Here is a 27,083-nt window from a genome sequence, read left to right as displayed (position 1 = left end):
TGAGGAGGAAGCATTTTGTGTGGACACATCTATGTTCTGCTGCCTGAGAGGATGTTTCAGAGGTATGGCCAGTCTGTAACCACTGCAGAGTTTACTGTATATTGGTGGGTGAGGCGTGCCAGGAAGCTCATCCTATACTCTAGATACTCCGTACATAATGGGAAGAAGTAGGGCTGAGAGGTATCCATAGCTGCCCAGGGTTGAGGAGGTGAGGCAGAGCAAGTGAGGAAGCAGGACCTGAACAGGAGTGCGGTCAACAGCCTGAGGCTGGTCCAGCACCCACTGTTCTGCACAACCCTGGCTCCCCCTCTTCCTGGCATCAAATCACGCCCTGAAGAACAGGGCTGATACTGAGAACTGAAGCACCCAGCCTGTACGTGCAAACCATCTGGAAAGCAGACTCCGCTGATAAGCAGGGTCACAATGCACCCAGCGGCTTGCCCCAGCTGACCCATGTTAGTGGGAACCATGTGGGAAGGGGCAGGATTTAGAAGTGTTTTGGAGATATGCAGAAAAGCTGGGAGAAAGCTGATAAATAGCAAGCTTCAGCCAGCTCCAAGCCTAGACAGAGCCTGGGCATTCCTGAGGAACTCTGCAGAACAAGCAGAGCTTGCTTAACGTTAAATAAAGCCCATTCTTGGGTAATTAATTTGAAGTGAATGTCTAAAAGGACTGAGACTGGATGGAGCTATGCCAAAAGGACTGCACAGTGTTGCAAATACTGGACCTGACTCAGGGCTATACTAGAATATGACTCACATCCAATTACGAGCCAAGATAGCCCTGCAAAGATGGGTTGAATTATCCCACTGCAGGACTGGGTCCATAGAAACCCCTATAACTTATGCCACGTTATACTAGGCCTTACTCCCTGTATAGAGCTGATCTGCACTCTCAGAGAGCAACTGCCAGGTCCATTTCAAGCTCTCCTGGGTTATGCACTGTATACCTTGTGCTGGCCTCTGTCCAAGGAGCAGTGTCACACTCCATTCAGGAGAGTCATGGTCTTGCCTTGGAGACACTGCAGCTGAAGCAGGGGCATGTCCAGACATAGAGGAGAGGAGCTGAAGTGGTGACAAATGTCTCAGAGAGCAGTCCCTGAGGTAGCTTCATGCAGGCAGACTTCATTTCGCCGCTTTCTACAAACTCATGCTTTTTGCTTCTCTCGTTCCCAAGCCTCATCTCCTCCTATTCATTTGCAGGGGCAAAATAAAGATGTGTTTATGTGCTCATCCTGGTTTGTTTTTGTTAGTCGCCCGGTTGCCTGTTTGGGCTGAGTGCCCTCCAAGACTGTACTGGAGTTAAAACTAAGGAAAAAGAAATGTAAATGGAAAGCTTTTTTGATACTAAGGCAGAGCTTGCTTGGCCTACCATGACCTTCTCTCCCAGCAACTCTCTGAGTGGCCCCAAAGGAACATGGCATTGATGGCTACGTCCTTTGCAGGAACCAAAGAGGCAGCAGAAGCCAGCTCCTCTCCTCCTGCCTTGGTGTTTGTACCAGAGAGCTGGGATCATTCCTGGCCATGAACGGGAAGCCTCTGTCCCAGGTCTCACTCTTGCTCAAAGGAATGGCTTTCTTCTGTGTATACTGAGCCTGTGCCACTGCTTTTTCAGGCAGCCTGGTGTCCATCAGCTGTTGGGACACCCACACAGTCCCACAAATTACAGGACTCTCTGCAAGGATGGTTCTAAAAATATCCAGCCATTATAAATTATCCTGAAATGAATTGTTTTAAAAATAGGTTTTGAAATGACTGTTCCTCTCTGTCTCCTGCTAAAAGATCTGCTGGTAAAGAAGCCACTTAGCTTTCCACATGTACCAGCACTGGTTGCAGCCAAACTCATGCTTCCTATATTCAGGCCAAAACCCTGCTGCCTGATGCCAAAACAGACCTGGATCTGGGGCATCCACACCCACGTTTGCAGGGTCCTAAAAAGACATTGCCTATTGCTTGCCAGAAGCTGGCGGCATACTGAACCACAACCAATTATCATCCTCGTAAATAACAGTTAGCCCAGCAAAGGAGCAATGTGACTGTCAGAGCACAAGCTGAAGGAAAAAATGTGGGCTGTATTTGACAACAGCAAATCAAATTCTTCCCTGGATTAGCCATGCGCAAGCCCAAGGAATAGCCAGTTTGTCCTTATATATGGAAGCTGGCCACAGCCTCTACTAACACATGTGCCCGAAGCTGTGCAGTGTGTGCGTCTCATGCTCACCGTTACCATTATCTTCAGTCTTGACAGGCACGAGGGGGCTCTGGGGAGCAGAGTCTCCACTGAGGGAGTAGCTGTGCTCTGCCTGGATGCCTGGAGTGGGTGGATCCAGGTCCATGTCCAGCAGTGGGTTCTTCTCAGCCAGTACTGGGTCATCGAAGAAACTGCTGAAGAGGTCGTTGGAGAAATCTTCCATGTTGTCAGAGAAATGATCCAGGTTCTCTGAGAAGTGCTGAGGAAAGACAAAAGGAGGGAGAGTGTTAGTGTCAACTCCAAGAGGGATCTGAGAGCCTTCCTCTGCACTGGGAGCCAAACCTCAGCAACAGCCCTTTTTGGATGGGAAAAAGCAGTTTCTATCCCTTGCCTGCATCGGTTTGATAAAAACACTTTGAATTAAGATAGAACGGGATGTGGTGCTGTACATCTTCTCCGCCTGTTTATCTATGACAGAAACACTCATGAAACTCTTCTATATTCTCACATCTCCCCCTTTCTCTGTGGGTACCTATCTTTGGCTTCCTAGCATCATCCCACTGTGACAATGAGCTGAATAGAGCACAAGGCAAGAAACCCCTGTGATGACAAAATGCAAATGTGGCAGAAAATCAGAGTCTTCAGCACCTGTCCTTGGTGACAGACACTTTCTCATGTTCTCTGCCAGCAGCAATAGGCACCCTGATGCCCCAGAGAACGTCAACCCAGCTGCTGATTTCTATCAGAGGAAAAAAGATCAGTTGGATCAACATAACAGGAAGGCCCCCTGTTGTATTTAATTTCCTCTGGGATTTCACAGCCCCTCTGTGGACCATATGAGGCTGTCCTCCAGCCAGATAATGCCTGTGAAATTCGGCTCCCCGATGAAGTTTAAACACTACAGATGGGCTGTTAACAACAAACAATCATTCCACTAATCATTCCAGTAACAGTCAGTAAATCTGGCCAGTGCTGCTGCAGAGCTGAGCTCCTGATGCTACAGCGAACCTGTTTCCTTTGAGGCATATCCTCCTATTCAGAAGTCAAGTCACTAACTTTTCCATTTGCTACAACAAAGCATTGGTTGAGCAGGGAGAAAAATGATGGTTGCCAAACACCAGCTGAAAAATTATCCCATTTGTTGGCAGATTGAAGCTTCTGGCTCAGGGAGAGGAAAGAAAAGACAGATACATTCAAGTGACTATATTACACAGACGGAACTGTGTAACTTAAATGAACTGGAGAGAGCTCAGCAGAGTCAGACTGGGTCCCCCCTGCCTGGAAAAGCATCTGGGTGGGCAGAAAGGCATTGAACGCAGCACACTGAAATACCAAGAGCATTGGTATGGATGAGAGAGAGTGGGAGCGAGCACGCAGGTCCTAGAGTGGAGACATGAATGCCAATGAATCCCAGTGTGAGAGCTGAGCTCAGGAAAGAGCCCGGCTCCTAGAATAGCATGAGGTGCATGTAGTCCTTTCTTTCCCTAGAGGTAGGACTGAAGGAGGACTTGGCCAGAGGACCCCGGATGCTGGAGCCTGCAGGTTCCTGCTCCTACAGGAAGGTATATTTGTTTTACCTGAGTACAGTATCACTCTGTCAACATTACGCTGGCTGCCAGAGGGTTGGGGTGAGGCTGGGGAGTGAAGTAGGCTCCATCTGAACAGACCCATGCTTCCCACCAAGTGGGGGAGGGAGACAGTGAGCTGCAGCCATCTCCAACATGCAAGTGCTTTCACCCTCCAACATCATCCCTCAACCACTCAATTTAAAAACTCAGATGCCCACAGAGCATGCTGCAAGTGGGGTGGAGTCCCTGCCACCTGCATTCTGCCTGACATGAGGTTCCTCTTCCTTCGCTTCCTTCTCACTTGCCCTGTCCTCCCACTGCCCGGATTGACAGCCTGACACCACCGGAGGCTCCCCTGGGAGGGCAGACACTGTGTCTGCAGGTAAGGTGAAGAAAGCACACTCATGCTAAATCCCAGTGTTGAGGCCCTCCCTGGGATGTCTGGGCTGAAGTTTTCTCCACTTGTTCCCACACTGGAAGCAGAGTTGGCGGGGTAGCTTGGTAAAATCTACCCAGCCATTTCCAAGTTGCCTAGAAGTATTTCTGCACTTGAATCAAGCGACAGAAAACACCTCCCATCTGTGCTGAGCATAACCATTCTCCAGAGGGAGCTGAGTCAGCAGATGGAACTGGGTTAGATATTTATCTAAAAAGCACTGGAAAACCAAGTTTTGTCCTATCCTAGAGCATGGAGGGGTAAAGAGTTTGGAGTTCTGAGCATTAACCCCAGAGAATGCCTGCTCACGTAACAGCTGTTCTTTGTCTTGCTTTCTCTAAACAACACATGCAAACACAGGATATGAACACGATAGTCTTACAGTAAGGGTGAGAACGTAACCACAGAAAAGTGAAGGGATTCAGAGTTCTGGCTGCAAACACACCACGACAGCACAGCAGAGCCAGGATCCAACAAGAGGCACTCAAATTGTATATACTGTTGTAACCATCAAAACTAGAACCACCATGTAACCCTGGAAGAGAAGCAGAGCTGGATGGACAGCTGCAGGGAGGAGAGCTATCTGCGACTGCCACGTGCTTCAAATTTCTTTCACAACCGTGCATTAACAAAGGCAGAGGTGGGATTGAAGAGAGTCAAGAAGATGCATTTATGCAGTAGTTCCACACACTATCTTTTAGCGGCATCCCACCCACGCTTAGAACAAGGATCTCTTGGTCAGTCAACAGTCTTCCTATTGTAGGACAAACCTACCCAGAGGGAAGAGGCGGAGACGTGCCTCTGATTTTACTCTAAAACCAAAAAATCTCCCCAGCAGTGGCTAAGAGATGAGAGACAAGTAATGGGTGCAAGGGCCTGAGTATCAGAGCCTTAACATGGGCACCAACTTTGGCAGGAGTAATTGCAGATTTCAGGTTCTTCTTTTAGACAACACACTGCAGGCTTGCTTGAGGACCTTGCTGCTTGGAAGTGAGGATGAAGGCAACACTGTTCTTCCAGAGATGCAGCAGTTCAGGCCCACAAGAGACCATTCTCTCCCAAGGGACAGAGACCTACTGCACAGTATGGGAAAAACACGGGTGATAAGCACAAAATGAAACTCATACCCTCCCTCAGAATCCAGAAATATTGGGGCACATACCCCCTCTCTGGGCTACTGGGTCTTACCCGCCAGCACAACTAAATACTGGCAAAGCCTTCTCATCAAAGCAGCCCCCTTTTTCACCTCTCACCAATCATACATATACCAGTCCAACATCTCCAAACAGACGGTGGAGAGATGGGAGCTAGCCTATGAGATTGGGTGGACGGTAGCTTTATCCTGGCTGGAAGGTCACATGCAAAAGAAGATGCTGTGCAGGCACTAGCCCTCCCTTTCCACCCAGACTGGGGCCAGCAGAGCTAAAGGCCTTCATGTGCTGCCACTAAATGAAACAAAGGTGCTGGGCTTTGGGGAGACTTTTGCCAACACCATGGCAACCAAGATCTCAGCAGACCAGAGGCACGTGATGGTGGAAGGTCCAAGAAGAAGTCCATAGGACTCAGGTGTGATTGAAGGTGGGATGTACAGAGCTGCATAAGCAGAACAGGCTCATCCTCCTACAGCCTCTTCAAGGCCTAGACTCTCTCTCCTCGAGAGCAACTTCCAGGCAGGCTGAGATCAGCCAGCTCCCGCTCCTCAGGGAATTGGCCAAGAATTTCTAATTGTGACAATGAAGGACTCTGCAACTCTGCTGAGATTCTCCTTTAAGATATCTCAAGTAGCTTTCATGCAGATGGGCCTGGCTTGAGCAAGGGGGACCAGTCAACTGGGAAGCGTGATCCTTACCATCCTGGCCCAGAGGGAGCGGGTGTGAAGTGTACTGGGGGAAAACAGCTTCCAGATGGGATACAAAGCTCACAGCAGAGTCTCATTTTGCATTATTTGCTCCTGCTATCTCCCCCTCCCTTTCACACCCTCCTTCCTTCTCCTTCTAACTATGCTCCAAAGCCAAGAAATAGCACGAGATGTGTTTCCAAAGCTGTATTACCAGTGAGCGGTCAGGGAGGGGGCAGCCAAGGGACAGAAACGCAATGGTGAGGATGTGCTGCATTTCCTGATCCAAGCCCAATTTCTGGCTGCCCGTCCCCCCACCGCAGTTTTGGGAGGACGGGGAGGCAGTGCCCAAAGGGGATGAGCCAGCGTGCGGAGGTACAGGGGAGGCAATGACCACCGCATCTCCAGGCCCAACAGAGAGCCTTGAGCTGCTCTGGTGCTACAGGAGAATCTGCTAGGGCTGAGGCCATCTCAATCGCGGGGAGAGAGTGCGAATCTATCAGCTGCTGGCTCCTGCTCCCTCCCACTCCTGGTGACCGACATAGGCACTGACTCTTCCAAACATATTTCCACCACATGTTTTCATCCTGACCTCATGCTTAGGGTTGTCTAAATAGCACATTGTATGTGCGTGCGTGCACTTCTCATTTGAACACCCTTTCCTGTTGTACAAGTTATCTTGGGAGCTAATGTAAGGCATCCAGACATCTAAATGCATGCTCTCTATTCCTCCCCACCCAGAGTTGGTGTTAGACCTCTGGGGGACCCAAGCAGAGACTGAGGCGTTAAGCCTTTTCCCCTGCCCGGTTGCGCATAGGATGCCTTTAAGGTGCCACTCTTGTAGCCCAATGGCACCACACATGGCTGCGGAGGGGACGGTTTCCTCTTCCTGGATCCAATTCTCGTCTGTGGTCACCCTGGCTGCATCTGTCCCTCCTTTTCCCTTTCATCCTTTGACTGTGACTTTCTCCTTCCCACCTCCAGCTGAGTTGTTTGGAGACAATCTCCCTTCAGGATCAGCCTGGTTCTCACAGCCTCCCTGCTCCCACCACAATGGTCTCGCTCCAAAGAGAAAGCAGCGAGGGGCTAATCCAGCTGGGCGGCAGCCCAGGCCCAGGAGACGAACAGCCTTTGCAGGTTGGAGGTTCTGCTCGTGCTGGCAGGCAACACAGATGGGGAGGGGATTCTTCTGAGTTTTCTCTTTTCTTTTTGAAAGTATTTTTCCTCTTTGCTTGCCAAGATAAATCTCCCATCCCATCTGTGACATCTGCATTTCCCTTCTCTGCTTTCACTAAGGAATGAAGCCCCCTGCACTCCAGCTTCACAGCCGAGGTTTCCTTTACATTCCAGGAAAGAAGAGCCCATACACTCCAGACAGTCCTTCTGCTCTCTTTAAAATGCAGTGAATTTTAGACCTTGTGAAAGGTCTTGACAGCGTTAACAAGATCCAGGTAGGATGGACACTTCCAGGCTGTGCACACTTAACCTCACAGTCTAGTTGGTACATGTGCACCCCAAGGGGCACAAGTGATCATCCAACCACCTCTTGGCTCTCTGAAACCTCTCTGGTGCCCCTTTGCCCTGACCCGTTTTGCTCTCTTGGTCTCTCCCCTTACATACCACAGCTCCCTGCTGCTCCATACCTGGTCTGCCCAGGCCCCCAGTCTGCCAGGATAGCTTGCCACTGACCTGCTACCCCCTTGCTGTTCCTGCTTCTCTGCATGGCATGGCTGAAGCACTTCAGGCCAAACCATCTGCAAACATCACTGCTATTTCTCTCTAGCAGTGGTACAGCATCCTGACCAGCAGCACCCCTCAATCTTTCTCAGTCCAAATCACCCATGATTATTTTCAGCATCACAACCTTGGACTATACAGTGAAGCAAACGCTTCTCTGACACCCAGCCTCCAAGACGCGCAGGGTTTGACTGAATCTGATCTAGAACCAGACACAGAATTTATTCCTGTCTGTAGAATAATGCAGAATGACAGAAAGAAGGGAGTTCATGGTCACTGAAAGCAAGGCAGGTGACCTGCTTCCCCACAGGCCAGCTGTGCCATCAGCTCCCTCCCCACAAGGACTGCAGCCCCTCAGACCAAAGGTGCTACAAGCCGTTACTCCTTGGCAGCAGCAGCCACAGCCATGTCCCCGGTGCCTTGCAAAATCCCCGCGAGGCTCAGGCACAGCTCGCTGTGGAAACCTCCTTCCACCGCGCATCCGTGCCAAGGACCTGGATTTACAATTTCCAGCACTAGGCGCCACAAGACCTAGGAGGGACGACAGAGGCTCAAGACACAATCAGGGGAAGGCGATTGAGGGAACTGTGCCAAGGCAAGGCGCTACCCTGAAGCGACGAAGCAGCACCAATCCAGGCCGCCGAGGTCCCCCCCGCCTGGGCCCCGGGTGCGCGCAGCCGTTTCGCCCGCCGACACCCCGTCAGGCGGAACGGCCCGAAGCTCCCGGGTGACCGGGGCGCCCGGCACATCCCCGCTGCCCCTGGGTCCGAGGGGCGGTCGGCGGCTGCGGGGAACCACCCGCCCCTCCCCCGCCGCCAGCGGTTAACGGCCGCCGCGGCACGTTTCCAACGGCCGACAGCGGCGGCCGCCCATTGGCCGACGCCGTCGAGCGGCGGCCAATGAGAAGCGGCTGCCAGCGGAGCCGCGCGAGGCGGGCGAGAGGAGTGCAGGGTTAGGACGGAGCAGCCCGCGGCCCGCCGCGCCTCCGGCCGGGCCCTCCCGGGTGCTCGCTGTATCCCTGTCTCCGGCTCCCCTGCGGTGCCCGGGTGCCGCTCGGCTCGACTGGACGCTAAGGTCGAGGGGCAGACCCCGTGGAAGGGGGAGGGAGTGTCTGCCCTTTGAGGAGGCTGCGCCTTTGCCCCTTCCTGGCTCTTTCTCATCCTGAGACGTCTTAATGAGTGCCTCAAAGGACATCCTCCCAGCCTCTCCGGGAGACTTACCCGTTCGGGTACACGCTGCTCCCACGATTTGCAGTAACCTCTGTGGCATAAAGGTTTTGTGGTTTTCCCCCCTGTCCACCCCCCTCCTCTTCTACAACCCCAGCACGGGAGAAAAATATCAGACAGAACGGGTGATGTTGATAAAAGCATACGAACAATACAGACCACATCAATATTCTGTGGCTGTGATTGTAGCCATGTAATACCCAGCTCAGAATTTGTGAGCCTGCTGTTCATTGGGAATGAATCTTGGGAGGCACCCAGGTGCTGGAGGAGTGGGTGAGTTAAGTCTTTAACTTCAGTGTTTTCGCCCTTGAAGGAAAAAAGAGGTTTTCTCTCTTTTTACTTGGAAAGCTAAAATCTTCCAGCCTGTGACTGGGTTTCCCAGCGGCCCTGAAGGAGGCACCGAAAGCACCTGCTGCTGTAGTGGCACAAGAGACAGGCAGTGGTGATGTGGGAGATACTGGAAGTGCCCTGTAAAGGGAATGACTGTGGAGCAGGGCAGAGCCCAGGGCGAGGTGAATCAAAAGACAAGTGGCATCACAGTTTGGTCACAGTGGTGTGGCCATCTGCATGCTCTCAAACCACCTGTGGATGTCAGGGTGTGGAGCAGGTATGTGTGTGCTAGGGAGGAGGGGTAACATGTCAGCCTCCACTAGGGCAAACTAGGCTCCACTGGCCCAGCGTGGAAAGCAGCTACACTACACAGTTTGCCTGTTGCACAAGACTCGCTGAATCTGCAGAGACAGGAGCACCTCTCCTCCCAGCAGCAGCACCCTGGAGGATAAAGAGGAATGCCTCCGCTTTCCAGCAAGCTTTTGCTATGTGTATGCTACATATGCAATGAACGTCCCAAATTTCCTTTGGCTTACAACTCCCTTGCAGCTGACTGATAAATTAAGAGTAGGACTTAAACCATACGCAGAAGTGGACACAGCCCTCTCAGGATGAAACATTTAGATCAGCTACTCTTAACCCTCATTTGGCAAGAGATTTAGGCGCTATTTCTAGGAGTCCGTGAAAGGTAAATAAAAAGTTTGTCCTTCAAGGCCCTTCTTGAGCTTGGAGAACTGAAGACACCTGCTTGCCACAAAACAAAGCCTCCTTTATTTCTGAGCCCTTGTGGTGGCAGCTGGGCTGTGTTCAAATGGAGATGTGTGGGAGGTGTTCTCCGTGGGAATGCAGGTACCTCTGGGCAAGCTTGCAGGGGTCTGTTCCTCCTCTTTGCTCCTTCCTAAGCTGAGGTCAGCACAGTCTCCCAGCAGAGACTTCACACAAGCAGTAGCTCTGAAAGAAGCTGTATCATCATCACCGCCCCCAGGCCTCTGCCCTCTTGTCTGAATTGGTGCTTGACCTCTTTGTGTTAACTTGGCAGCCTCAGCTGAAATTGCAGCGGGCTCCCAGTGACACTCTAACTCCACACCATGACTGGGGGACAGGGGTCTTTCAGCTGCTGTAGCATCAGGGAGAGGGGATTTGTATGAACTTCATCTCCTTATGTATGAGAATATAATCCGTCACTTTTGGGAAGGCCCTATCTACTATGTTACCTTGATCCACCTCCATCCAAGCATGCCCTTTGCAGAGCCCAAACACATCCAGCCCTTCTCAGTCCCCGCAGAGGCACAGCAGCCAGAACAGAACTGGGTTTCCATAGCTATGCCTGTTGGTGTTCAGCACCCCTGCACAACCTAGGGATGCTGCTCCAGCCCAGCCCTGCAAATCTAGGGGCAAATCTATACTGAAGAGGTCTACATGGATTTAATTGTGTGTGGCATGTCTGCCTGGACAGTTTAGGGAAAAATTCTGCTTGATGGAGAGGGACGTGTGGTGCGATGAAAGGCAGCAGGCAAGGCAAACGAAAGAAAATACTGGTTTACTCTGCGTGACTCTCTGTGAACTACACTGCCATGCTGAAGCCGGGTCACAGTATCGCCAAAAGACATGAAATACAGCTTGAAGTTCAAAACAATTGAAAATAGATTAGAGAGGTGCAACTGCTCAAGCCAGTCACCAGTCAGTTGGATGGGGAAGTTTATTCAATAACCAAAATAAACTGGAATAAACACCACTCTGCCATCTCTTCCATCTTTCTTGGAAGCTTCTGGCCCTGCCCAATATGGGGTTGGATCCACCAGAGCTGCCAGATCTCTGCTCTTACACAGCTTGTCACCCTCATGCCATTACGGGTCTTTTTTCTGCATCTTGCAAGAAAGGCAATCTGAGCAATGAGAAGGGCGCCCTAAGAGACAGAGGAAATCCTGCTTTGGGAGATAGCCGGAGAAGGAGGAAAGGTCTATATTATCTTTACAGTAAGCTTCATTTGTCTCATTGAAACTGTTTCTCTTTAGTGCTCAGAGAGCAAAATTGGAGATAATTCACATTTTGTCCCTTGGCAGGTCCCTAGAGACCCATAAAGAAAAGCAGGCCTTGGAAGAGGAAGATAGCTGTACTCTGTTCAAATCCAAAAGCTGAGGCATGCAGCTAATACCAAACATTACTGGTGGCTTTCATTCTTCCAGCCTTTGTAAAGAGCAATTACAGAGCAACTAAGTCTGCACCAGCTGATTTGTGACTCAAGGATGTGAGGGATTTTCACGCAAAATCTTGAGAGAGCAAGAGCTGGGACTGTCTTCAGTGGCCAGGCTGGGCAAGAGCTGGGTTTTGCAACCAGCAGACTGAATGGGCTCCTGCATCAGGACTGTTTTCAAAGCAATTCAGCTTGGAATGCAGATTTCTGACGTGCTGCCAATATCTCAGTGGAAAATCTGTGCCCTGAACAGCAGATAGGAAATTAAACTTCATCTCCAACGCTGAGGGTATCATTTTCACCTCAGCAGTGGAGCTGCAGAAACCAGAGTCTCTGGAGAATGGGGAAATCCTTCCTAGCCTGCAAAGGGCAGCAGTGACTCTCAGACCATTCATCAGTACTGGGGCAGCCTGGATTAACAGACCTGGGGGAGAACAACAGTGTGATGGGGGGGGGTCAAAGCCCTGTACTTCCAAAGATGAGGATGGAGATCTGACTGGTCAGAGACAACGCAGGCCTTTCAACCATAGGGTGAAAATCAAGGCTGAAGGAGAAAGGTAGCCTGTGAAAACTCTTTCCAAACACCTGGCTCTCCAGCTATCCCCTCTCCAAGCTGGACCTCTTCAGGACAAGGCCCAGCAGCTGATTACCCTGTAGCTGGTGAAAAGAAGTAGAAATGTGAAGATGTTCAAGTCAGAAGCTTCTGGGAAGAAAAGATCCTGTGTGCCTTTGAAGACAGGAAATCTATTATGCCTTGAAAACCTGCCCTGAAAGCTCCTATGTCTGAGATCAAGCAGGCATCTGCACCCCAGCATTGGAGGGGTGTCTGCAGAAACTGGTGGATTTGAGAATTCATTCTCTGGTCATCCCTGGAGCGGCACAAGGAGATGCTGGATGGCTTCATGGGTTTTAAGAAGAAGACTGGAAGAACCAGTCTGGTAATCAGACATGGTTCCTTACATAGCTGAGTGCAGGAGCTATATTCATGTCTCCTGCTTCAAACTCATCATCTGCAACTGAACTTCAGAGAAAGAAACATCCCGTCTCAGTTTAAAGGCTTCAGATAAATCCACCCCTTTCTAAAAAAAAAAAAACCTGTTGTAGAAGCTAACTACGGTCACCAAACATGAGTCATTGCAAAGGGGCACTCTCTAGGTTAAGCCTCCAATGTGTTTTCTCAAGCTTTTTGCTCTTAGATGAACAAGTCCTTACTACCAGAGGTCTTCCTGACAACAAAACCAAGTCACCTTTTAATCTGTGGAGTGTGGTATGGCATGGCCACCCTATTGGGTTATTCCGCAGACAGCAGAAACAACACTGGTCTCATTGCAGTCAGGCAGAACTTGAGGACTTATTTAATGATGGCAGGTTGTAGTAATGTAACTTCATGTTAGCAGCAGATTCAAAGATTAAATTATCCTTCAGTGTAATTAATTGCTAGGTTTTAACATAATAAAATCACAGGTGGAAGTGAGTGATTCCTGTGGCAAAAGAAGTTACAGCCCTGCCATGGTGGCCAGTGCTGCAAAGCGATAATGAAGGCTGTGCGAGCCCTAGAAAATCAAGATAAAATCTACAGTGGTTTGGCTTCTGGGTATCCTTTCAGACATGGCCTTATTATGCAGGTATATAATCCAGGACCAGAAGCAACAATAACCTTAGTATCCATCATGGTTTTATGTGCAACAAAAGAGAAAAAGCATCAGTGAGAACTTCCCCTTCCATTCCTCAATCTTGACACCAAGTGAATTTTCCTAAGTATGGAGTACTCAGTATACATGAAATCCTTCACAGGTGCCCAGCGTGTGCCCCAGCACAGACACACCCAGCCCCTGTTCCTGCCTGGATGCTCACAGCACCAGACCTTCTCATGTCACCCTCTTCCCTCACGCCTCTGCCGCTTGATTCTCCCCTGCTTTGCTCTTCCTCCCATCTCCTCTCTTCGAAAGGGTGCACACATCTGGCTTGCCTTTATTGTGTGATAAATCTCACCCTGCATCTTGGGTTCATTTTCTGAAAGTTTTGAATGGTGTCTTGGAAATGCTGTTGGACAATAGGAGCTCTTTGAACCCAGGCCAGCTGGATGGGAGTCATTGCATTGCAGCTGACATGCAGGCTTTGGCGGTCTTTCTCGACTCTCTCTTTTCTTTACAGCATTTGAATTGTCCTCAAACTTTATTTTTGGAGTGGGCAGTGTGTTTCTGAATCTTTTCATCATTATATTATTATTAATTATGGTCATAACTATTTCTCTTTCTGCTGGCACTCCTGGGTGGATCTCTCCTCTCTCACTTAATGTCTTGGGTAAGACTACCTTGGCTGTAACCCACTTAAGCAGTGACTCAGAATCCCTGGCCTGCTCCCAGGAGAGATGCAAGCGTTTTGCCAGTCCGTTTATAAAGAGGCCATCGTTTTCCTCAGCTACTCTCTTGCTCAGCAGAGCTGAGTTGGGTGGAAAAGCTCAGCTCTGTAGTTTCAGTGAGTCCGTCACTGGTGGACAGGCCATCCCTGGGGTATTATGAAAGCAGAGCCCTGCTCCTTCAGGGTGCAACCAGGACAACTTCTGAACCAGGCAGTAGGATTCTCCACCGAACAAAATTTTGCTCCTTGGGGGTCACTGCACTCAAATTTCCTGTTCCCAAGCCCCTGGAGGAAACAAAGCTAAGTGATGCATGTGGGCAGGATGAGGCATCATGAGGGAGGGAGTACTGTGTGCTCATGTCAAATTATTGCCTAATGGCTCATCACACAGCTACCCACATCTCTTGAGTCAGAGCAGAGAATGGCATACTCTGAAGCAGACCCCTCATATCACTGGGTTTGAGGCTTGCTTGCAGCAGTGGTACACTGTAGAGAAAGCCCATCTTCATCCTCTTGGCATCTCAGACCTTTCCAGCCATGTGGGAGGGGTGGAGTTGCTCTGTTTCTGAAGGCAGGAGGGGAAGTATGGCTCTACTGTTTGCCCCTCCACACATGGAATTTATGTAGTGAAGAAGACCACTTTGCTTCTGTGTGGCTCCTGTAACTTAAAGACGTTCAAACACTGTGCTTTTATGGAGGCAGATGTGCAAACTTTCTTTATTGCATGTGCTGGGAAGGACTCAAGAAGAAAGATGGCAGGTATTGGTGTGGCATGCCTATCTCCCACAGACTATGGCGGGAACATGAGTCTGAATCCTTCCCATTAGACTACACTGCCTCCTGGAAATGGCACTGAATGATGGAGGGAAGGAAATCACAGGCCTTCTCCTAGCAAGGGTGGGTGCTTGGCAGCATTGGACCACATCCTCCTTCAGCTCCCCATCCCATGTGCTGGGAAGCACACCTGTTTCACAGGGCAGCCGAGAGCCCCGGTGCTCCCTGCTGCTGGCATTAGCAAGGGAGAGGGACTGAGATCATCGGTTGCTTTTTACTCACATCTACTAAAGGGAGGAATAGGTCTTGGGCCAAATAAAATTCTCCTTCCCCACCTGTTCTGCTCCAAGACGCCGCAGAGCAGAGAAGCCCACAAACGGCTGGGAAGGGCATTCTCACCAGCCCTCCTTGTGCTGGTGTTGAAAACTGAGCTGACTCCTGAAATCGGCTGCAGCAGGCAGCTTTGCCCAAGCACCAGGCAGAGGTGTCACCCTCTCTCCAGCCATGGCACGGTGCAAACCACAGCTGGTTCCCTATGCAGGGTTATTCCTCCCCAGCCGGCAGGCTGGCCACGGTTGGCCTCCACTCCATGCTGGCGGGGTGGCATTGCTTCTTCAGCTTGAGGAATGCAAACTGCCCGAGCTGCTCTTGAGGATTGGCCAGGAAAAGTCCACAAATAGCAACAGGAAATCAAAATGCCCGCTCCAGACATGCACCAGATACAAGGCCATCCAGCGCAAGGAGAAAAATCAAATGCTGGACGATGGAGATTACATCATGCTGTGGATAAACCTGTGAGCCTGTCCAGCTGGGACCATGCCAACAGGTCCAGATGGCTCAGGAATGCTAACTGCATAGCTACCTCTCTCTTGTCTTTGCTTTTTCTTCCCTCTTTCTTTCCCTATTCTCCATCCCTCCTGGCCTCCTTCCCTCTTCCCTTTCCCAGAATAAATAAATCAATCCTCTGGCAACTCTACATAATCCAATTTCATCGAATATCAGAAAGGCATCTGAGACCAGTGGATGGGGCATTGGTCTGGACACAGGTCTCTGGCACTTACTCGTAGATATTGAGGCTGCTGGGTGACCTCACCACACTGCGTAGCTGCTGGGGTTGATACAGCAATGTGTGCCTTCATCTCACCTGGGACTTCAGTCCCTGGCTACAAGGGAGGAAGTTGCCAGGGCTGCTCCCCTGAAGCCTGAAGCACTCAGGAAAATTAAGAAATGAGCATTGCTCCTGCTCTGCTGCAGCTGACCCCAGCTGCTTACAGCTGCCACTGACTGCTCGCTGTGGCTGCAGTTACAAGGGGAGGGAGAAAACAGTTTTGCTCTCGCAGCTAGCAGCCTCTAGCTACCACCCTGGTACTAACTATCGACAAAGAACGGAGTGCAGCACCCTCTGTTCTGTCCCCAGCATTGGCCAGAGCAGCACCTGGTACTCCGCTCTCTCCCAGTGTGACAAAAAACAGGGCTCGAAGACATGTAAGGAAAGAATGAAAGGTGTGTGCTTTGCTAGGTCTGAAAAAGGGCTGTAGGGCATTTGCTTATTATTTAACGCTAATCCAGCTGCTGGACTGCTGCCAACTATATTTGACAAATCCTGAAGAGCAGGAGAAGTATCAGAGAACGAGAAAGCAACGTTTGCATCTTCCCAGTGAACGATGGCAATCTTAACTTTACGAGAGGTCAGGCAGACTTACTGCAGGGAAAAGACACCTCCAAAGAGAAAGGGAAAGCGTAAAACCATGCACTGAGCAGCAGGAGGGACTGACATAGGTCTTGAATGCCCTGCTGGGGGACTGATAAAGCCATGGCACTCTGGTACTTTCAGCTTGTTACCTCCTTCTCAGGTACAAACTGGATGAGACATAGTTTGGGAGCCTGGGAACTTGGCACAGGCCTGACCACGCAGCAATTTGGGGCAGAAATGTAATGGGGTCCTCTCAGCAAGTTGCACCAAACCCAGGGAGAAGTTAGGTTTTGCAACTGAGCCAGGATCTGGTTGTGCAGTGGAGGATGAGGTATGAGTACAGCCCATTCACTGGATTTATAAAGCACAAATTGTTTGGTTTCCACTAAGGCCCAAAGAGGTCAAGCCAGCAACAGCATGGGCCAAGTACTTCAGTTTAAATCCTGATGTTGACCAATGCAGTCATTCAGACTGACCCAGAAAGATTACTCTGGATTAGCCTGAAGTATCTGAGGTCAGGATCAGGCATGTGCGGTCCCCAGGGGCAAGGAACAGGAGAGGGGTGAAGGATAGCTGGGACTTCGGTGGAGGATGGACCTGCCAAACTGAAAATGTTGCAAATATCATGTATGGCTGCAAAGTCATTCAAAAAGACTCTAACCAGGGAAGCAAAGTAATAAGCTCCTATGGACCTTTCCTGGCAGGTATCTACTAGCAAAACCCCACCCCAGTCTAACTTCATTAATCTGCTTCACTCGTTGATGGCACTGCCCCATATCAGTAAGAATAAGGATATGCACTGCAGCAAAAGTTGCATTGCTGTAACTGACACCCTGATCACACGCTAAGTAACTGGCAGAGCTGGGACTAAAATACAGTTTCTCCCATTCCCGACAACCTCACTGCACCACTGTCCGTAAGGAGAGAAAAAACACAACAAAAACAAACCCAACATAATTCAATTGGCAATTCAGCATTTGTGGCTCAACAGCACCTCATCAACTCTCAGAGTCTGCCACATTCACTTGGAAAGAAGAGCCAGACTTCCAGCACTCCCTGGGCAAAGAGCTCTCAGATCGAGAGACTGAAAAGGCTTTGAAAGAAACCTTCCATCAACAGTCTTTACAAATGTCAGAGCTGGTTTCCTCCTGCCTGAGTTGCCTGGCTTGCAGTCCCTCCCCTGGGGCAGCAGTGAGCTCAGCCAAAAGCACCTGCCCAGCTCCTTCCTTCAACTGTCATGAATTTACAGGACTTGTTTAACATCAAGCTGCTCCGACATGGAACAATTAACTGTCAAGGCTCTGGACTTGTGTCCCCTCTTCTTTATCCTCGTCTTCCTCTGCCTCAGCTACCCCTTCTGGAGGGAAAAGCTCTCCTCCCAGGAGAGAGAGGGCTACAAATGCTGCAGAGCCAGGAGCAGGTTCGCAAGGCAGACCCCCTGCACCTCCGCCAGCAGGGATGTGTTATCCCTGAGCTGCAGTGCTCCCACCTGGACATGCCGTGGCATTGGGAGGAGAAACCAGTGCCCCCGTGACACTGTGGTGGGGAGCTCAGCACAGGAGAAGTTCTTTGGGCATCGGTCTAAGCAGGGTCACCTGCAGGAGGGATGCTGACAATCCAATATGAGTGTCCAAAACCAGTGGTTGTATCCAGCTCCCTCCTGTGTAACGTGCTTGGTGTCAGGCCCAAGCTGTATTTCTCCTCCAGCCTCAGCTGCCAGGTTCCTCCCAAGGGAGCCCTGACATTCCTGTTGCAGGGGAACTCCTGACACAGATCGCTGCGCTGAATGCGTTACGTTGCATCTATTCTAGGAAAAAATGTTAACTGCCTTCTGAGCAGGCTTTGCTAATCGGGTCAGCCAGACTGACCTAAACGAACATTTTTCCTAATCAAGACAAAGTCACAGTGTAAAGAAGCCAAAAGCAACTTTGCTGAGGTAGTCACGGGTGAGTTTCCTCTGGAACAGGCTGGACAGTTATTGTAATGAATGACCTCACATACGGCATCACCTTTGAGCCCTAAAGATGGTACTAATTACCCCAGCACTGGTTTAAATTACAGACTAGTTTCAGGGAGAATAGCCATGCACATTGCTTCAATCCTGTATGAGGAATTTCTGCAATCTTAGAAAGTGAGAAGATGAAATAGGCAGAGAAAGAAAAGAGTAAAGAAAAGACTAAGACACCTTAAGACTTTTCTCTAAGAAAAGAGTGTGTGGATATCTGCAGTTCCAACCTTCATGAGACCTTGTTCTGGCTTAACAACATATCAAGATCAGTGTCAAGCATCTGTCACTTGGACACTGACCAGACCAGAGCAGCTTCATATGATTTCAAAGGCAGACAGCCCTGGAGAGATTTAAGAAAATAGAGGTAAAAGGAGAGATGCAAAGAAAGAGAAAAGAGAAGGTGGGTAAAGAAGTCAGAAAGGGGTGGGTAAGAAGGGAAGGGTTGGGATGTTCAGGTCAGCTCAGGAGACTACAGAAAAGGGAAACCTTAAATGGTGTGACCCTACAGGAAAGCAGAAGCAAAAAAAATTGTTTTCCTGAGCAGCTGTGAGTAAGTTAGATAGATGTAAACACTGCATGGCAGACATGTGGGGGGCAACTGGGTTGAAAAACACAGGCTGCCTTTCAGCATGCTACCTGCAGTCCCCTGCTGCTCTAGCCATGCCATCCACTCTTCACAACCTTTCAGCTATTTCTGCTCTGAGGAACAATGCAAAACATGCAGGCACCAACCCAAGAAAACACCTAAACTCACAACACAAGTTGAGCTCCAAAGACAGGAAAGAGTAAGAAAAGGGGTCTGTGCAAGCACCCACCCTGTCCTATTGCCAGCCTGAAAACAAGATTGATGATTTCAGCCAGAGGATACCAAACTACATTAAAGTTGCATGTGCAGAAGTCACCTGCTGCAGCAGGACAGCAACAGTGCCAGCACGGGAGTCAGATGAGAAACACAGCTTTGGTTCCACCCTTGCTCTCACTTCTCATCTCCCATGTGGAGACAAGAAGTTCCAGCAGTTCAGATGTGTAAAGAAGGATAAATACAGTCCCCAACAGAAAGCTGGGATTGGTGGCATGTAGTAATCCCAGCACTGAGATTGGCCTGGAAGTGATGACTAACACACTTGGCTCCTCCAGCAGACACCTCTCCTGAAGAAGAACAATGCTGGCCACAAGGTTGCCTGTGAAGCATAGATGACTGCACCTGATTTTGCAGCACAGACCTGGAATTTCCCTGGGAAATCACCCAGCCAAATCAGGCCAAGAGACAGCTCTCGGCCATTTCTTTGTTGACCTGTAATGGTCCGCATCATCGTTCATGCACTGCCTGTTCCCCTCTAACTCTGCAGCAAGGAGAGTCACCAACTGGCTTTTGCAAACCATCTGGTTTCCTGCAGTGGACTGTCCACAACAGGACAAGGATGCACAGGCTTTAGTGGGTTGACTCATTCCTTCCTTGAAATGCACAGGTGCAAGTCAGTCTTGAGAATCAAATCTTCGTATCAAGCACAATCCTGCCTGTGGCTATGAGAAAAGGACCCGCCATGTGGCTGCCACAAAGGCAACTCCAGAGAGTTAAGCATTTTCATTTGCTTCCGTTAACACTGAGAATTCTTTAGATAGTAAATATATACTAAATGCTAATTAAATACTACAGTCTTTACACCTACAGGGAAGTGCTGAGAAAAAAAGGAGCATTGGCAGGAGTAGACCTTTCTCAGAGGAAACACAGGAGCACAACGCAGAGGTGTTAGCCTGACTATATTTTGAATAGTGGGACTGCACTTGTGGCTATGAAATCCCTACTTCTAAATTTCCCTTTAAGGGGCTGCTTCAGAAAATACTCTTCTCTCCGAATTTCCCTCTCTACCAGAGACAGTTCCATTCCAGGCTTCAGCGAGACCAGCACAGCTCCAGATGGGACCAGCACAGTGCTGGATTAGACCAGTCCAGCATGGGTTGGGACCAGTGCAGCAGCAGATGACACCTTGCATCGATGAACCCAACACTTGTCATGTGGTTCAGAAGCCACCAGACATCATGCTTAGGCACTCGTACTGGTACCAGGAGGAGGTCCAATGGGCCAGTCTCAGAGGCTTTCTACAGTCTCATCTGTACAAATGAGACCTCAGGTTTCCCCCTGTCTGAAAGTGGTGATGGCATTGAATGACTGCCTTATGCCAGGGGGGAGGAGGATCACCTGGCAGACATGGCCCAATCTGTACACAACTCCAGCATCTCCCAGCTGGTGCTGCTGACACCCTACCCCAGTGGGAGTGGACTGTATGCACAGATGTGCTTCCACCTTGTGCCAAACCCTCCCTTTGTTTACTCCGCAAGCACTTCACCAAAGTCCTTCCTGCTACTCCCCACCAAGATGATGGCTCCGTCTCCACTGTTTAACCCTGTTTTGGACGCATCCCTTCCTGCACTCCTGCTCTGAGTTCCAACCTCTCTCCTAGCTCTGGCCTACCAGCACAGTTAAAGGGTTCTCTCACTTCAGCTGAGATAAGCATTTAGGCCAGTGGATTCCCATCACATGCAGGCAGTTGTCCAACAGATGAACGTTTTTATTTAGGAAGAGTATCCTAAATGTTTATCAGTTTCTTGGCAGTTAGGAGGGACACATGAATGATCCCCAGCCTCTGTGGAGAAAGTATCCCCGTCTTCATTACCAAAATGGAAATATGTTTCCTTGTGATGACCCTGTGGTGTTGATGTTGTAGGCTCAGAGACCCATGAACTTCTGTGTTCAGTTCTGGTTTCATCCTGCTACTAGCACTTCTGTAGGTGTAAGTCCCGCTATGAGACAGTAAGGAACAGCATGGACATGAAGTAGAGGAACCACGAGATGGATCCAAAGAGACCAATGAAATAGGAAAATCTGGGAACTATTATTTTAGAATTCATTTCCATCAGGCCAGGTCTGATGGCCCCACCAGGTCTCTCTGTGTCTGTGCTCCAGATCCCATAGGAATCCCTGACTGGCAAGTTCCAAGCAAAATTTAAAGAAAAAGTCTTGCCTTACCCAGTACTTGGCTGACTAACCAGAGGTGTGTCACTGACCAAATTTTACTAGTCATAGGACTAGAGGGCCAAAATGCTTGCTGCATTTGTCCCTACCAGGGACTACCATCAGTCCTAGAGACCCAGCCTCCCATTACAGCACAGCTCCCCCGCCTAGCAACTGGAAGGGGTGAGAACTGGACGACCAAATCTGCCTGAGCTCTTTGTCCTCACTGTGTGCAGAGATAGTGAGAGGGAGCTTACACAGCATGAAATTCACTCAGATCGAAGGCCAGTCCAAGACCTAAGCACCACTTAAGTGCTATTTATGTCCCTGAGGTAGGCATAAGAGGAACAGAAATGTGTACAGTCATCTTGCAAGAGCGACGGTCATCCATGGTGAATAACCTCTCTTCATCTTCAGGGGACGCTCTCCATACAAGTTGCACCACCACTGCTCTCAGTCTGCTCACTACATACAGTCCTGCTACTCTCCTCCTTTCTGTGGGCTGGGACAATATTAAAAGAAAGAGCACACGGTAGGCACAAAACCCAGCTTGCACTCAAGGAGCAACCCACAAAGACCAGCAGTTCTCCTCCCATTCTGCTGTCCCCCCAGTAGATTCCAGAAGATGCCACTTGTCACAGTGCCCAGGCATACAGGATCACATAGTGAAAGAGCGCGTTACTGTGCATTCCCCAAAGGAGCTGGGCTAACACTCCTGAGACAGCCTGAATTGCCATTTTGCAACTTCTAACAGTGGAGACCTCGACTAGCATGTAGGCTGTATTTTTTGCCTTTATGTCTCTCTTAGAAGAAGGTAAAGAATACACTTTGAAAAGCATAGAGTCAAAATAAAGCTGTGTTTACATGAACATCCAAAGTCATCTTTGAAGGTATTTTTCATGCTATAAAATCAGCAGCATAGGGAAGAAACAAACCCACTGGGGTACTGGGTTAAAAAGAAACACATGACTCCTATTTGGCTGGTTTATTCTGGCTTCATTCTAACACCAGAGTGTCACAAACCCAGTGAAGCACAGTCGTGAATCTGACTTTTGAAGAGTTTCACAGCACTGATAAGAGCTGAGAGTGAAAGTAAGAGCTCTCTGAGTGCAGCTGTAATACACCGTAAGTGAATAGATGGGTGCTTGCAGGAATGACCAGAAATGCTGGACTCAGCAGGAGACAACACAGGTGAAATAGATAAGCAGGCACTGCATGAAGGATCAGCTTCATGTGTCCTTCTGGCAGAAAGACATATAGCCATAAAGGCAAAAGGTCCTTCTGGCAGAAAAAGATGAGCAAAGTTGCCTAAGTTCAAGAGCAGTAGGTGGTCTCCTGTGCAAAAGGAGACTGATAATGCTGTTAGCAGTCATCGTATGTAAGTCTGGTTAGCAGAAGCTAAGTGAAGTAAAAAGCATTTTGTGTCCCTTGGAGATTTTCCCTCCAAATACCAAGCAGACACCATTCTCCTTAAGATTTAAAAAAAAAACCCCAAACCCATCACATAATCACAGTCTCATGCAGGTCAGGCGGGAGCTCAGGAGGTCTCTAACCCAACCTCCTGCTCAGAGCAGGGCCAACACCAAATACAGCTTGCTCAGGGCTTTGTCCATATAGGTCTTGGAAACCTCCAAGGAAGGAGCTTCCATGGTGTCTCTGGGCAGCCTCATCCTCTCCTAATTCTCCTCACAGTGAGAAATTGTTTCCTTATACCCAGTCTAAACCTTCTCCGATCCAATTTATGACTGCTTATCCTCCTGCCATGCACTTATGGAAAGAGCCTGGCTCCATCTTCTCAGTAACTTCCTCGCCAGTGCAGGCAGGCTGCTACTAGGTCCTCCTGGAGCCACCTCTCCTCCAGCTGAGCAAGCCCAGCTCCCTCAGCCTCTCCTCACAGAAGTTCTGCAGCCCCTCAGCTATCTTGGTCACCATCCCCTCCACACACTCAGATTTATCAACGCCTTTCTGGTACCAGGCAGTCCAGACACTATATTTCAGACACAGTTTTATGATTGTCAAGAAAGGGGGATAATCACTTCCCTTTGTCTAGCTACCGCCGCCCTCCTGTTGCTAGCTGCCTTTGCTACCGGGGCATGACCCCTGGTGGGGGCAGAAGGATGGTCCATCCATCCCAGGGGCAGGAGTCAGTATTTATCCTTTCTGAATTTCATGAGGTTTCTGTCCACCCATTCCTCCAACCTGGTTAGCTCCCTCTGAATGGCAGCTCCCACACTTATTCAAATGATTTTTTTTTTTTCCTGTTTCAAGCACACAGACCTTTTTGAGGATGCATCTACAGATGCACCTTCATTATTTCTTTGTCACAACTTTAGATGAACAATACTGAGAACCATTTTTTAAAGACCAAGATGACTCATTAGGAGTGCCAAGGTTCAGGAAAGGAGATTAGTTTAGAGACACGTAATTCTTTGCCCCAAAGGAGCACAGCCTCTGCAGTAAGGTTCATCCATCTTTTCTTTCCTCTTCCTTTCTGAACAGAAGAAATCATCCTCGGAAGAAATTTTATACTGGCATTTTATGGCTGAAATTCCTGGCCTGCTCTAAGAAAAATGCCTGCTGAACAATATCTGGAAAAGTTTGCCCATCTTTGAAGCAAAGACACTGGCAACTTTGTGAGCTATTGTGCACGGTGATGCTTTGCACAGTTCTATGTAAAAAGAACTTCTCAACACATCTCAAGATCCCAGGAGATTTGCTGGATTTAGTAAGAAAATGTAAGTGTATTCCTTCCTCCCATGTTGTTATGCAGAGTGAGAACAAAGAGGGTGATGTATTATGTTCTGGCTCTTGTATCACCAACAGATTTGGTAGGCAAGAAGTGGCTACAGAATCTCTCATATTTGTCATTTGCAGGAAGAGGAGGTATCAGCTTGGTTCTCACACTCCAGCAGAAGTTTGTGGTGCTGGCAGTTGGGAAAAAAATCCATACATACACACACACCCCCGCCCTTTCCTTTCTACTTGTAAGCTGAGCACAACAATGCCCGAGTCACTGCAACCTGGTTAATGTGAAGAACGTGAAGGTAAGGGTAGGCTGCTTTGAGAAGCAGCTCTCCAAGCAGAAAGGCCATTGAAATGAAGCAGGACAGAGCCAGCCTGCACATGGCCACTGCACACTTTAAACACACTGTCCTGGCAGGTGGCACCAGGTGGCACTCTTACACAAAAGCTGCTTTTTCACAGGGTCTGCTTGCAGGCAGAAGTTGCATCTAAGCTATAAAAAGGTACCACCTCTATTGGTTAGGGGTTCCCTGACTTCTGACTACAGCCCACATTGCACCCAGGCAAAAGGGCTGGTGCCAATACGTACTATTTTCACTTCAGTAAGGGAATAAATGGTCCTGGCATAAAGCACTTCATATCGGCATAGCTTCATCCACACTGGATGTATACGGAATTAGGGAAAGCACAAGACTCCTAACAACAGGTCTCTCAGATATGAGCAGACAAGGCCTCGCAGCGTGAGTGAGCGCTCAGTCTTGGGGTGATGTGCCATTGGAAAGGTCTGCCTGAACACAGTGGGACTGCGCTGCCTCCTGTAGAGCCTGACTGGAGTCAGTCCTTGAGGCACGGTGGTATCTTGGAAATTAGGAGCTGGCGAGATTTCTGAGAGATGGGGCTGCCTGCATAATCTCTTTCCCAGACCCGGTGTGTCTCCACACACCAAGTGTGGTGCACTTAACGTTTATGCAAATTCTGCATCTTTACTGTCTCCTCCACAGGGGAGGCAGAATAAAAGGCTTTAGGTATCTTTTGCAGAGCAAAGCAGAAGTGGATTCATCAGGTGTTTAATGGCTACAGCCCTCCTCTCCCTACCCCCGGCTTCTGTGTCATGGTCCTGGCATCTCCCCCACTCCTGTTGCAAGGGTAGTCCTCAGGGACGCTCACAGTGCTACACCGGCAACGCAGGAGGTGCCAATATTGTGACAAGGGAGAAACAAGCCATGGCTAAAATCCCTCTGTCTGGGGCTGGGACACTGTCCCACGGCTGCTGCTGCTCAGAAGCCAGTGCAGCCTGGGGTGCAGGCAGTGCCCCGCTGCCCAGCATGGGATGATGCCCTCACCCCAAATCACCTCTGGGGTGGGGCCCTTCCCCTTTCTGCCTCAGCACTGGGTCCTCCCTGGCAGAGGGGCTGCAGGATTCGCAGCACAAACTCCCACCGAAAGCTCGGGCAGGACAGCAAAGAGCCTGTGGGCGCTGCTCAGGGAGGGCTGCTGGACTGGGGACTTGGATGACTCCTGGGAGAGGCCGGGCAGTTGCCCGGGAGGTGAACAATGCCCCTTTGGTTTCTTGGGACTGGCAACACACTTTCCTCCCAAGTCACTCTTCTCCCTCACTCTTCTCTCCAAAGTAAATCAATCCAGCCTTAACGCCAAGCAGGAGATGCTTCATCTCCCAAATGCCACTCTGAGAAGTTACAAGCAAAGGAGAGCGGAGGCGCTGAGCCCAAATCTCTCCCGATGGCACCCGGCCATGCCTCCCGTGCTGCCCGAGCTGAGCCACGGCAGGTTGTATGCTCCCCGCCCGGGACCGCCCGCTTCTCCCCAGCCATCAGACGCAAAAAAAAAAAAAAAAAAAAGAAGAAAAGAAAAGCGCGTTATAAAAAGAAGCCTGTCATAGCTTATAAGACCCCCGCCGGGGTCTCCTCGGGCTGCCCGCGGCAGGACACCTGCGGGCGGCGGGGCCGGTCCCGGGGGGCGCTGGCCGTGTGCGGCGAAGGGCAGCCGGGTACCTGCACCCCCGGGGCACCCCTGCGGCCCCGGGGCCCTGCCTCGCCGGGGAGCGGGGAGTGGGGCGGGGGGTGCTTGCCGACCGTCCCTTACCACATTGCTGAGGAAGTCCGCCTCGCTGAAGTCGCCGAGGTCGAGGAAGCCAGTGCCGGCGGCGGGGAAGAGCCGCTCGGCAGGGAAGGGCTCCAGGATACTGTCCATGGTGCCCGCGGCGCGGGGGGCGGCCGAGCCCCCGCGCTCCGCCAGCCGGTTTCACTGCGGCGGCACGCTCCCGCCCGCCCCCCGGCGGCGGCGGCCCATGGGGCGGCGGGGGCGGCGGCGGGGAGCGAGCCGCCTTGCCGGGGACGGGAGCGCGGTGCCGGGTGCCCGCTCGGGGCAGCTGTCGGTGCCCCGCTGCCGAGGGGCCGGCCGCGGCCCGCCCCCGCCCGCGCCCCGGGAGCCGGCGGGGCGGGACTTGCCGTGCCGACAGCCCCTTAAGGCAGCGCGGCGGCGGGCAGCGCACCCGCTTGCCGGGCAGCCCGGGGGTGATGCCAGTCGCCGGCAGAGCCATTTCGGTTTGATAGGCGGAACGAGCCCGCCCTTCAGCAGGCGTCCCCGCCGGCAGAAGGGTGGCGGCAGTCTCTGGTGGTCCCTCGGGAAGCAGAGCCGCGAAGGACGGGTCTGCCGCGGGGTCGTGCCCGAAGGGGAGCCGCCAGCCGGCGGGGAGACCACCTCGCCCTTGCTCTCCTCAGCGGGCTTGCACGTAGGCCTGGCTGCAGCAGCCCGTGTGGCTGCTCTGTAATTAAACAGTTGGGTGCCATTAAAGAGCTTCAGGAAGATTATATGGCTTCAGATAAATAGGATTATGGATCCCTGTCCTCTCTGATCCTTACTCCAGCCAACACTCAGGAAAACCACTTATAATAATCCTGTTGAAGAAGCCCTGATGTTTTATTAATCTGTCCCTGCTTTCGTGGCTCCACAG

At 50.5% G+C, this 27,083-nt stretch overlaps 1 protein-coding gene across 1 annotated transcript in view; it reads right to left on the bottom strand.

Moving 5' to 3' along the window:
* Positions 1 to 26,668, bottom strand: part of CREB3L1 (cAMP responsive element binding protein 3 like 1) — a 43,744-nt gene extending 17,076 nt beyond the window's left edge. The window contains exons 1-2 of the mRNA XM_082001089.1: positions 26,213 to 26,668; positions 2,221 to 2,449 (exon numbers count right to left, since the gene is read on the bottom strand). Of these exons, the coding sequence (XP_081857215.1) occupies positions 2,221 to 2,449; positions 26,213 to 26,320 (337 nt within the window). The 5' untranslated portion in view covers positions 26,321 to 26,668. The remainder of the gene's footprint in view (positions 1 to 2,220; positions 2,450 to 26,212) is intronic.
* Positions 26,669 to 27,083: the final 415 nt, after the last annotated feature.

The sequence above is a fragment of the Phaethon aethereus genome (assembly GCF_964289735.1).
Source record: "Phaethon aethereus genome assembly, chromosome: 5".
Lineage (NCBI taxonomy): Eukaryota > Metazoa > Chordata > Aves > Phaethontiformes > Phaethontidae > Phaethon > Phaethon aethereus.
Note: the sequence above shows the minus strand (reverse complement) of the source record. Positions and strands in the feature narration are given on the sequence as shown.